This window comes from Trachypithecus francoisi, unplaced genomic scaffold (assembly GCF_009764315.1).
Source record: "Trachypithecus francoisi isolate TF-2019V2 unplaced genomic scaffold, Tfra_2.0 Lachesis_group14, whole genome shotgun sequence".
In the NCBI taxonomy this organism is placed as follows: Eukaryota; Metazoa; Chordata; class Mammalia; order Primates; family Cercopithecidae; genus Trachypithecus; species Trachypithecus francoisi.
This window is the reverse complement of record NW_022681459.1, coordinates 17,478,889-17,491,690: the sequence shown is the minus strand read 5'-3', so window position 1 is coordinate 17,491,690 and position 12,802 is coordinate 17,478,889. Positions and strand designations below refer to the sequence as shown.

At 36.9% G+C, this 12,802-nt stretch overlaps 3 protein-coding genes across 3 annotated transcripts; 1 reads left to right on the top strand and 2 right to left on the bottom strand.

The window, feature by feature from the left end:
- Positions 1–936: 936 nt before the first annotated feature.
- On the bottom strand, positions 937–1,771 carry LOC117096680 (keratin-associated protein 15-1). Its single transcript, XM_033234117.1, is given in 2 exon segments — positions 937–1,013; positions 1,016–1,771. Coding segments are annotated over 2 exon segments (411 nt in total). The 5' UTR covers positions 1,350–1,771.
- A 2,923-nt stretch (positions 1,772–4,694) lies between these two features.
- Positions 4,695–4,945, top strand: LOC117096753 (keratin-associated protein 23-1). The gene is given in 2 exon segments (XM_033234143.1): positions 4,695–4,731; positions 4,734–4,945. Coding segments are annotated over 2 exon segments (249 nt in total).
- Positions 4,946–10,998: 6,053 nt separating this feature from the next.
- On the bottom strand, positions 10,999–11,785 carry LOC117096679 (keratin-associated protein 13-4). The gene has a single exon (XM_033234116.1). It carries the CDS (start codon positions 11,735–11,737, stop codon positions 11,267–11,269), a length of 471 nt encoding a protein of 156 aa, XP_033090007.1. The 5' UTR covers positions 11,738–11,785; the 3' UTR covers positions 10,999–11,266.
- Positions 11,786–12,802: the final 1,017 nt, after the last annotated feature.

The following is a 12,802-nucleotide window of genomic DNA, read 5'->3' as shown; positions in this document are numbered from 1 at the left end:
CTCAATAAATATTTTTTTTCAATGAAAGACTAAAAATTTTCTGAAGCAAACATATAAAAAATGCATTTATGAGGGGATTTAAATCTCTTAAAACATGGGATAGGTTATATATTAAATTTTCTTTACACTTTGCTTTCTATTCAACAAACTATCAATAAAACATATGAAACAAACAAAAAGTATACCTAATGAAGACAGTTGAAGATACGGGACGAATTCACTAAATGTATCATTTTTATTTTTTTTGAGACAGAGTCCTGCTCTGTCGCCCAGGCTGGAGTATAGTGGCATGATCTCAGCTGACTACAACCTCCATCTCTCAGGTTCAAGTGATTCTCCTGCCTCAGCCTCCCGAGTAGCTGGGATTACAGGTGTGCACCACACCTTGCTAATTTTTGTATTTTTAGTAGGGATGGGTTTTCACTGTGTTGGCCAGGATGGCCTCGAACTCTTGACCTTAAGTGATCTGCCAGCCTCAGTCTCCCAAAGTGCTGGGATTACAGGTGTGAGCCATCGCGCCCAGCCTAAGTGTATTATATTAATAAAATAACATGGAATACCAGAATTCATGCTAAAGAAATAAGATTATTTAAAATATTATAACTATTTGAAATACATTTCAGTGGAAGAATTCTGGGAAAATAATGAGAGAATTTTAGAAAGATGATAACAGAAATAATCCTGAGCATTGGCACAAAGACTGAAATTCAAGGTATATCTCCTGTCAGATTTAGAAAGGTCCTAAGCCAAGATTAATTTGTCCATGTTCAATCACATACTTCCAAGAGGGCTAGGATGCTGAGTCCTACTGATGTAGATGGTCAACAATCACAGATATTGGCCTGAGTGTTACAGTTCCATAGAGTACAGAAATAATCATGAGGGAATGGAGAATATTCAGTAAGTTGATTCAAAAAGGCGAGATCCAAAGCCTGGTTAGTAACAAGTTTCCTGGAAATTCCTGGATGAAAAGATAGTTGGGTGGTAGAAGCTGGACTCACAGTCCAGAGATGGAAGCCAATGTTTCCATAACCAAGAGATCCAAGGCCAGTGTTTCCACATCCAAGGCATCCTATGTAGTTAGTCTGGCAGGGACTGTGGAAGATGGAATTCTTTGGGTGGTAGCAGGATGTCTGATAGGATTTGGCCAAAGTGCAGGATGTCTGACAGCTGGTGGGCTCACATCAAGTCTCCTCACAGCCATTGTAGAGACAGGAGCCCAGTTGGCAGGTATTTGGAGAATAGATGGCACTGCTGAGGTAGAACAAATTATAAATGGAAACTGGATACCCTAGGTAACCTCCAAAACAGCAGGAGGAGAAGTTTCCAGAGCTGTAGTTGTAAGACATGTTAACAGGAGTTCTGAGTTCAGTTGAGTTGCAGTGAGGAGTGTGTGTGTGTGAATGTTACCTTCCATACAGCACACTTACATACTCTAGCAATAGATGTAGTCACAAGTGCCCATTTTAATGAGAACACTTAATTAGGCTCCAGTCAAAATGAAATATATTAATATTGAAATAACTTCTTTTATGAATGCAGACGTCTACATGAAAGAATTTCATTAGTTTTTCAAAGCAGTTGTTCATGAAACAAAAATGCCATTTCTCATTCATCTTGCTTGGGTAGAATGAAAACCACCATAATTGTACCTGTAAGACTGATGCTTCAGAGGGTAGGGCGCGGAGGCTCACAACTGTAATCCCAGCACTTCGGGAGGCTGAGGCAGGCGGATCATGAGGTCAGGAGTTCAAGACCGGCCTGACCAACATGGTGAAATGCTGTCTCTACTAAAAATACAAAAATTAGCCGGACATGGTGGCGGGTGGCTGTAATCCCAGCTACTCAAGAGGCTGAGGCAGGAGAATTGTTTGAACCCGGGAGGCGGAGGTTGCAGTGAGCCGAGATCGTACCACTGCACTTCAGCCTGGATGGCAGAGCAAGATTCCGTCTCAAAAAAAAAAAAAAAAAAAAAAAAGATCGATGCTTCATTCATCCTGTCCTTCTAGAAATTGGATCAAATGGCTAACACACTGAGAGTTGTGGTATTTGTAAAGATCCAAAAAATACCTTGTAATCTGGAAGGGATATTTATCTTGCTCCAATTTTATAAATTCAATGGAGAACAGAAAAAAAAATTCAATATCTATTCCTTCTTTCAAATCTTTTAACCATTAGAAGAAATAGCCCAATAACAATCCTTATTTGGTAGACATGCTAAATGAGTGCCTAACATAGTTGAGTTTAGATTTCTTATAACACAAGTAACCAAGTCACTCTTGTGCACATGAGGATTTAAGAATGGTCAAATTTTTGCAGAAGTGCTTTCATGTTTACATTGTAAAATTACTAAAGAAATCCCTTACTCAGAGGTTGATTTGCTTCTTCATAGAAATCATCATTAAGTTTGATTATAAAAAACCGTTTATCCCCATAAGGTGTAAGTAATTTTTTGGTGGTGTTGATGTTACTGAGGGCAAAATAATAAGCACTATATTTAAAATGTAAATGTTTAATCTTTTCCTTTCTTTTCTCTCAGAGGGTGACATTTTTACTACAGAGGGAAAAGAAAAGCAAGAAATGAGGAAAATGTCTATCCCACATAGTCTTCACAGAAAGATAAAATATTTGAAGAATTCATAGTAACAAATGACTTTATAAATTGAAATAAAGGGGTGGGAAGGATGTATGGTGACAATGCGTAATTGAGAGTGAATGCCTTTGTGACCTCTGCTGTATCAACTGACTTATATATTCTGCCTAGAGTACTAGAGTAATGAAGATTTTTCTGGAATCACTCAGAAAGTTCATAGAGCAAACTGTAAACAGAGATAGGGCACGGATACATGAAATGGCTTAACCTGTGGGAACAGGCAAACCTCTTAAGACATCCATCTTCAGAACTGATGTATTCCACAGTGGAAGTGAACTGAGACTCCCTTCTATGAAGAATTAGGATTACTAGATCAAAGTTTTAAGGGAAGATTCAGCTAAAAATCTAAAATGAGTTGCCCTTGTAATTAATGATATTTCCATATTGAGGGCCCTGGGAAAATCTAATTAGGATGTTGTAAGTGGAATTTCAATCTGACAGGAGGCTGGAGATAATTGCTCAACTTCCTTCCAAATTGTAGACTTTATGAGTCTAAACTGTTGAGGAGACAAATTGATCTGCAATCATGTTTCATTTATTAGGTAACATAGTTTGTTCTGTGCCTCTGGAATAAACAATTCTTATTAGGCTTCTCAATTATGAGTAGCAAAAAGCATTCTAGTAGATTCCAAATCTTCCTGTTGTATTTGTCAATAAAATATTGAATATCAAAATAGCCACACGAATATTTAGCTCACCTAAATTGAAGTTGCTTGTTTGTTTCAGTGTCATCCACTCCTGTGTAAGCAAGTTCAGTAGAAGAATATTCTGTGGGATTGGATATTAAGTAACGTTGCACATTCTTTTCTCAAAGTATGGATGTTTTTGCATTCAACTACTTTCATTCAGAAGTGGAATGGAAACGTTTTTCTAAAAATGGGCAAATCAAACAACACAGAAACCACAGCAAGATAAATTTCAATCTCTCCTCTTCCTCAACATATCAGTCTTCATTATACCATTACATTGAGGTGAAATAGAAGTCACAGAACAAGAGAAAATATGACCATTATTTTAGAAGTGTTGTAACACTTGTCAGAAACACCTGAAAATAATGTACGTCAAAGTCATGTATGTTACTTCTGAGGCAAGGGAAGAATCTTCTTAAGATGCTCCCTTTGTCTCATCACTTTAGGGGAGTTACTTTGTAAACTTTCTTTAAAACAGGAATGTTTTCCAGATTCTGGGCAATTCTTTCAGTGGAAAATACTGAATCTGATCAGAGGTAGAAGTACACTAGGAATTTTTGCCACATGATTTGTTTTTATTTGTAATGCTTTTTCAGCATCTTAGATGAATAATCTGGACCATTCCAAAATACATAAAGCAATTTATGATTTTTAATTCACTCAACAGTAAACACACACCCAAGGAAAGAAAAGCTAAGATTGGCTCCTAATAGTCTGCATACAGTTTTGAACAGGACCATGCAAAATAAGGGAATCTCAGTTAAATATTTCATTAAAGCCATTCCAGTTGAGGTTTCATTTTTAAAAAGACATTATATCTTGCATATCACTGTTGCTGCTTTCTGATGATATTCTTCGTTAAGTTAGCTTGCTACTTTGCGGTGACAGTGAATGTATGTTTTTGTTTAAAAGAAATGACTATGAATAGATCCGTTAGCTGGCAACTTTGTACACCAGATGGCAACAATTTTGAGACAGATTGTGAAACGGGTATCAATTATTTTTAATTAAGGCAGCTTCCCTCAGACCAGACACTGTCTACCTCTAAAGCAATTCTCTGAGTTATCTGCAGAGTGACCTTTGGTAAGGGAAGATGAGTAATAGCTTTAAAGAGTCAACACTATTATCTGAATCCCAAGGCACAAACATTACTGCACTTTCTAGTTGTAAAATCACAAGTAATACATATGTCTGACTATGATGATCTTTTTAATTCATTTAAAGTTGGCAGGTAACCTGCTTTTATGTGCCATGTGGATGACACCCAATGTTAAGGGTATATAAGTCCCCAGGTCCAAGAAGTGACATTCAAAGTCATAAGCTTGTCATTGTAAGTCAACTCTCCCACTGACATGTCCTACAACTGCTACTCTGGAAACTTCTCCTCCCATCTTGTGGGGGCTACCTGCACTACCCAGGCTTCTCTTGTGGCTCTTCCTACCCTAGCAACCTAGTCTACAGCACCTGACCTCTGGTCTCCGAGTACCTGACAGCTGGGGTCTTCTCTCTACAGGGGCTATCAGGAGACTTGCTGGGAACTCCCCGGGTTCCAGACATACTATGTAGTGTCCAGCATCTGCCAGACCTCCTGCTACCACCCTAGAGCCTCCATGCTCTGCAGTCCCTGCCAGATGACTTACTCTGGATCTCTGGGCTTTTGATGCAGAGGCTTTCAATCTTTTGGCTGTGGCTCTCCATCACTGGGCTTTGTATCCAGTGTATTCTAATCCATGGGTTGTTGACCCAATGCTTTCACATCCCTAAATTATAGACCCAACCTTCTACTCTTCTAGAAGCTGCCAGTCTGCTTCTTACCAACCAGCCTGTGAATATGACTTTTAGTAATTATGTTTGAGGAACCAGAAACTTAAACACAATATCTACTGTGTCCATACCCATATATGCATACCGTCTATTGCTCTCCTATCCTATCATTTGCCTACGAATTTGATGTCTACTGCTACCCATGATAGATTAGGAATAATCTAAATTCCAGTAACTAGAAAATATTCACTGGAGAAAGACGTCAAAACTGCTTATTTATAATTATATAGACATGCCACATCAAAGCACACTTCTCCTACTGTGTCTCCTAGTTATTTCCCCTAGAGTAGTTGCTTTAAATTTTACAAAGTGAAGGACATAAGTTTAAATAAAACTGGGTAACATTACATCGGCATATCTGCTTTAATATTCTTTGCTTACTTTTTGTCTTAAAAACTACTAAATATCCGGCTGGGTTTTTCTGTGTCTTCTACTAAAGACACTTGCACACGAATGTTCATTGTAGCATGATTCACAATAGCGAAGACATGGAATCAAGCTAAATGGCCATCAATGATAGACTGAATAAAGAAAATGTGGTACATATTTACCATGAACTACTATGTAGCTATAATAAAGAATGAGATCATATCTTTTGTGGAAACAGGGATGGAGCTAGAGGTTATAATGCTTGGCAAACTATCAGACACAGAAAACCAAATACTGCATATTCTCACTTATAAGAGGGAGATAAATAATGAGAACACATGAACACAAAGAAGGAAACAACAGACACTGGGGTCTACTTGAGGGAGGAGGGTGGGAAGAAGAAGAGAAACAGAAAAGGTAACTACTGGGTACTAGGCTTAATACCTGGGTGATGAAATAATCTGTATAACAAATCCCTGTGACACGAATTTACCTATGTAACAAACTTTCACATGTACCTTTAAACCTAAAATAAAAGTTTAATTTATTTTTAATTTTAAAGAGTAAAATTGTCCGTATTATTTTTTAATTTAGAAGACTTTTCATCTTTCATGTTTATTCCAGCTATTAATGTCTTCACATGATAAAATGAAGAGGACACATTTTTAAGACTACAAACAAACTAACCACTGTGGTCTTCTTTTTCTGCAGGGAGTTAGAAATGTCGATATTTTTATATAAATAATGACATTTGCAATGACTGTCAAATTGATGATATCATATAATTTTGGAAGAAAGAATACTTTTATAAAATATTTTCAAAATATATGAGAATTCAGAGTGAGGATATCCAATAAAAAGTTAGATTTTAGTGAGTTAGATTTGTTGAGGACTCCAGATCCCCTAGCCTTAGTGCCAGGTAAGAAATCAATTCTCCAAATGAAAGTGCTAACATATTTCAATATTCATTAGCAAGTAGGGCCAACCTGTTTTATATAATCAGTTATATACATTTGGTGAAGTCTCAACTTAATCTTATTTTTTGAGTTATTTGGTTGGCAGCACTTTCTTGAAAAAATAAAATTCAAAACCAATGCAAATATTCTCTTATTATCGGATTAGGCTAAACATCCATGTAGTTGATAATCCTTGAATTAGCAGTTAAGCCCCAAATGTTTTATCATTTAAGTCAAGTACAACATTATTAAATGGATGACCTAGATACTTACCTACTGGGTAACAATGTGGCTTGTTTTATTTTTGTTGTTGTTGTTGTTTCAGTATCTAATACCATTTGGTGACTGTCTCGGGTTTTTAACTTTTTATTTATTTATAATCAGTAATATATTAACGTAAATAATGATTAGGAAATTTCTATTTTACTTCTGTCATAGTTTCATGTAGTGAAGAAAAAGTAGCATGCACAGTGAGCAGAATTTTTACTTTATTCAATTGTTAAATCTGAAAGAAGACAGAATGCTTAGAATTGTTCTTAACATTTCTGAACAAAATGGAATTATCACTTTTTTTTTTTGAGACAACATGTGGTGCTATGGTTCAGGCTGGATTGCAGTGGCATAATCTCGGTTCACTGCAACCTCTGCCTCCCAGGCTCAAACATTCCTCCTACCTCAGCCTCCCAAGTAGCTAGGACTAGAAGCACACCCCCCTACACCTGGCTAAAAGCTATCACTTTTCTTGCAAAGAGAACATGCAGACAGATCACTTGAGAAACAAATTACACTTACATACAAGTGATAGGTCAGCCTACTCATTCAAGTCTGGGTGGAGGTGGAGGGTCATTTGTTGTTCAAACCTAGCCAGTAGTGCGATGGCCCATTCCTTAGTGGCAAGACGCAGCAATTCTCATCAAGAGTAAAATTGTCCATATTCTTTTTTAATTTAGAAGATTTTTCATCTTTCATGTTTATTCCAGCTATTAATATAGCTGCCAACAGCAGGTGGAGTTAGTGGGAAATCTGAGAATTACTGGCTAGGAAGTATGGGCGTGAAATTTGGACTGCCACAAAGCCACAGATAAAGGATAATCTCAACGCTTTTGCTACAGTGATTTGGCCATGTCTTGTATTGTTTAAATCTACAACTATTTTTTATTATTCAGTAACATTTTTCTTCTTTAAGTTTTGTAGACAGAGGAAAAGGAAAATAAGCCAAAAATAAAAGCTGATTTTTTAATGGAAAAAAAAAGTTGGCTTCTGAATTTCTACCACTAAATCCAGTTGATGATGACTGCATGAAAATGTACAACACTTTAATGATATTTATTATTCAAATGAGAGTAGGTGATATCATTGACCACATGAAAAGTAAAAGACATAGTTTTACTGAAGATGTATCAGTATCTACTTCAAAAGACAGAAAAATGTTTCAGAAGACCAAGTCCTAAGATGATTATTTACTATTAACAGTTGCAAAAAGTGTGTCAATACATCACCCTTACACAGACATTTTCATTTAGGTCAAACAACTGTTTTAAGTCATTTTCACTCATGTTAAATTATACATTTTCTTGTGCATGTAGAGAAAATAATTGAACCAATAGTTAATGATATGCCCCTCCAGTAGCAGGAAAAACAAATTACTAAGGATTAAATGAATTCAGTTTTATATTAGAACTGTCAAATGCTTCAAACAGAAAATAAATTAATTCCAAAAATGTTTTGATTTCTTCACCTAGCCCCCCCCAAAACAAACGAGTAAAGCTATAAAAAGTTCATAATGTTCTGCTTGATAAAGTTAATGTAAAGTTACTTTAAAAGTTAAATATTGAAGATATGATTATTTGTTGTATCTATAATAATAAAAAGTACACACTTTGTTAAGGACATCATGGTAAAGAAAATAAGAGTCCTGTGGAGAAGACGCACAGTTTTAGTTGTGGTGAATACATAACTCACTTTGTATCAGACTAAGTTTCAATATTGGATCAATAAAAGTAGAAGATATAATTTGAAAAATTTTAAAACACTTTGTATATATCCTAAATTGTACTGGCAATCAATACTTGTCCTTACCTCATCAATCACCATGTTCACATTTTTCTGCTGTATTATCTTTGAGCTCTTGTTTCATTTACTTTTAAGTAATAATTTGTATTGTTTTATATAGAAAAGCATATGAAAAGAATTTTCTTATGTTTATCAATATTTTTTACACATCGTATGCTGCTTCTACATTCTATATTGCTACTTTACTCAAGAACATTGCCATGAATTCACTTTGATTGGTTTCATTCTCCTTCAGTCCAACCTCATCAAAATGGGACTCGGGTTTACTTTATTAGTGAGATGTCACAAGAGTCTGCAATTTCACCATTCTTGTTCATAATGTTTGGTATTATTGAAGGCAGCACTTTATATCTATCATCTTGGATCCTAAATCTGAAAAATCTAAGTTATACTCACTATAATAATTAAAATGTTAAGATACGTCATAGCACTCAGAATTCCTAACATTTTCTTCCTGAGGTGCCATCGAATATTTTTCTATTACTCTAGTATTTGTTTTTTTTTTCTTTTTGAGACGGAGTCTGGCTCTGTCACCCAGGCTGGAGCGCAGTGGCCGGATCTCAGCTCACTGCAAACTCCGCCTCCCAGGTTCATGCCATTCTCCTGCCTCAGCCTCCCGAGTAGCTGGGATTACAGGCGCCCGCCACCTTGCCCGGCTAGTTTTTTGTATTTTTTAGTAGAGACGGGGTTTCACCGTGTTAGCCAGGATGGTCTCGATCTCCTGACCTCGTGATCCACCCATCTTGGCCTCCCAAAGTGCTGGGATTACAGGCTTGAGCCACCGCACCCAGCCTACTCTAGTATTTGTTATAATAGTTAAAATGTTATTTAAATAAATTAGTTCACCTTCTTTGGAGCTCTTCTCCTAAACTCTAAATTTATTTGTATTTTCATTCTTTATTACTGACACTACTCATGAGGCTAAACAAATAAATCCAATAGTGGATTATATCTATTTAGATGAATAGTAATTTTGTAGTATTTCTGTAGTACTAGAAATACTAAGTATTCCTTGGTTAAACTAGGAGTTGTATTTTTTTAATAAAAAGAAAAGAAAAAACAGAAAAGAATAACAAAACAAGATTCATTCAAGAGATCATATTCTACTAGATCTTTGTTCTGTAAGCCTTGGCCAGTTTTAAATCCTTTTAGAGTCTCCATTCCCCCATGCCTGTAAAGGTCTATAGTATATAATATTTGTCTTTTCATAGGGATAAGTATTAAATGAAAATCTGTTACCTGATACCTCTTTCACTTTCTTGTGTGGTATACACTCACCTATGACCACAGGCATAGCAATGCAAACCATTTTATGTTGGCTTCAACTACCTAACCACCTTTATGTGGACAACATCTGCCCTCAATCATATGCAACACCACTTTTACTGTTCCTGGGCTTCTCCCAGGTCACAACTAGGAAAACAGAAGGAGCCCACTGTGATTCTTGCCTTGCATAATTATAAGGTTCCCAAAAATTACACATCTTGGATGTTGTTCAGCCAATGGGAGAAAGAAGTGGATGGATAAATGTTTTTCCATGTTGATCTGATCCTGTGGTGGACAATTCCAAGTCATTCTACATGCTCCTAAAAGGTCCTTACAAGATTTAGCCAAGTTGCTCTTCATAAAATAAACTCAAAAATGCACCCTTTCTTTAGATTTTCCTCTTTGATTCTTTCATCTTCCATAGTGTCTCCTACTTGCTTCCTGGGATCTTGTGCCACATAAACTGTTTGCACCCAAATCTTTGGCATTAACTCTGTTCTGGGGAGAGGAGGATCCACAGTAAGACTAATGGATATAAATGCTTGTTCAACATGGCTCAGGTGTGTTGCTGTTAGTTTGATTGGAGTTGAGCCTTGAAGAAGCATCAGTAGGTTACCCAAACCTCCTGGACCCAATCATTCCCACTTAAGATCACTGGTGAATGATCCTTACTCTCCTTACCAGTAGGAGGCAGGAACCCTAGCACTTATGCCTGCTAACAAAGAGCAAAGTGTCTGTCCTAGCAGTTGTTTAAGCTTCACTTTTCTTTTGGTTGAAAATCCACATTCAGATACTAGACTTTAAGTAACCTTTAGTGTAAGCATACAGTTTACCTTATAAATTACAACATCCTAGTCTTGTTGTCTGCATTTCTAGTTTATGCATCAAATCTTCTGCTTTCCTATATCAGTAGATGCATGTCCTTCATTCTTAGACAACTCTCACTGCTGTTGAGACAAGTCTGCGGATGCAAACTATGGTCTTCCAGAAATGATCACTCTTAATAGACAACATACCTAATTTCAAGAGAAATGATCTCAAATCTGTCACATTATATGTGCCCCAAATCCAGTTACACAGTCATATTGATTTTTACTTAAATCTCCAAAATTATTGAATGCAAAAATGTAAGCAAAATAATGATAATAATAACAATGTGAACAATATATTTGGGTGCCAGATTACGTAAATTTATTAGATTAAAATTTCCATTTTCAACAGTTTTTGGATGAAAATCAGATAGCATATATTCGATCAATGGTAAAGATATTAGAACTTAAGATTAGGTTACTTATTAATTTCACAGTCTGCCAGAAGTTGGTGATGCAAGAAGCTGGTGGAAGAAGAATAAAAGGATATTGGGAACTGGCAAGAATGAAAACAATGGCTGCATTCAGTAGAGACTCTGATCTTAATACTCAAAAGGATCCAGAAATTTAGCAGGTGAATTGATAGAAGCGAGATCCACAGATTGGTCTATAACAAGAAGACTGCCAGGCTCTAGAAGCCAAGTAGTTTGGGTAGCAGAATCTGGATCCATAACTCAGGGAAGGGAAACCACAACCTCCATATTTCAGGAATCTGAAGCCACTGGATCCATTTCCCAGCGAGTAGCAGCTCCTAGATCCATAGCCCTGGGAGCGACAGCTGCTGGACCCAAAGCCTAGAGATCCGGTGCAAGTCGTCTGGCAGGGACTGCAGAGCATGGAGGTCCTGCGGCGGTAGCAGGATTTCCGGCAGTTGGTGGGCTCCCAGCAGGTCTTCTGACAGTTCCTGTAGAGAGAGGAGCCCAGCTGGCAGATGCTGGGAGAGCAGAATGCAGTGCTGTAGGGGTTGCAGCCTGGGTAGTGCAGGTAGCCCCCAAAGGAGCAGGAGGAGAAGTTTCCAGAGCAGCAGTTGTAGGACATGCTGATGAGATGTGAGTTCAGTTGAGAGTATCCGGGAATATTCTGAGTTTTAATGTTGCATCCTGGACAAGGGCATTTATATCCTCTCAGCAATAGGTGTGGTGCCCAACAGAGTCATCCTTTACATATTTGTGGTCCCTCATTTACATATGTGTAACTCCATAATCTTGTCTGTAATTGCATTTGAATACTTTTCCATGTATTGTATTTATGGGTGCTATAATTTTGGTGTTATAGCACAAAGCCAATGAACTGCACTTATGTCAGAAATGCTATGACTGTTTTACGTTAATGTCTAGCTCATCATGACAAGGAAAGCTCTTCCTGTTTCTCTGGCACATGCTACCTGCCTCTTTTCCTGTGTACTCACATCAGGCTTTGCTAGTGGATGTTTTTCTACTAAGAGTGGGGAAAGAGATAACATTAGTTTTTTTCTGGTGCAACGGATTAGTTTCTACCTGGATGAGAACATTTGTGAAAATGATCCATCTTGTCCACCATTCATTGCTATACTCCAAAATTACTTTGTGGTTATTTTTTAGGGCAGTAAGAGGAAATTAATACATTAAGTACTACAGTTATAAAGTGAGTCTCATATCCAGTGAAGAAAGATCAAGAACAGGCAAACCAAAGAGATAGAAAGAAATGGCCAGAAACTGAAAGAAACCTTGCCATGTATTTAAGACAAGATAACAAAAAGAAGTTTGACACACAGTCACAGAGAAGATCAATTTGAGGTCACCTCTATTCAGCCAAACAGCTGAATGCTTATCTGCTGAAGGGAGGAAACAAGTGAAAGAGAAACAAAAAGTTAGTTCAGGAATTTCAGAATTTTTTCCCTATTGCATTCAAGCTGGCATGTGTCTTTCTTGTCTCAATGTCTTCATGAGCAAAAATTTTCAAAATTAGCAAATCTCACAAACTTTGATATATTTATCATCTACTTTTATAATTATCCAGGGCTTCTACCCTCTTAGAATGTCTCTAACTTTCCATACTACTGGTTTTCAACGACTTTTTGCCACTTGTAGAACCAGGTACCATCCTACATTTTCCTATGAAAAT

Bases quoted from the DNA above. Each gene is read 5' to 3' on its own strand.
- LOC117096679 (XM_033234116.1), bottom strand. From the start codon at position 11,737: ATGTCCTACAACTGCTGCTCTGGAAACTTCTCCTCCTGCTCCTTTGGG.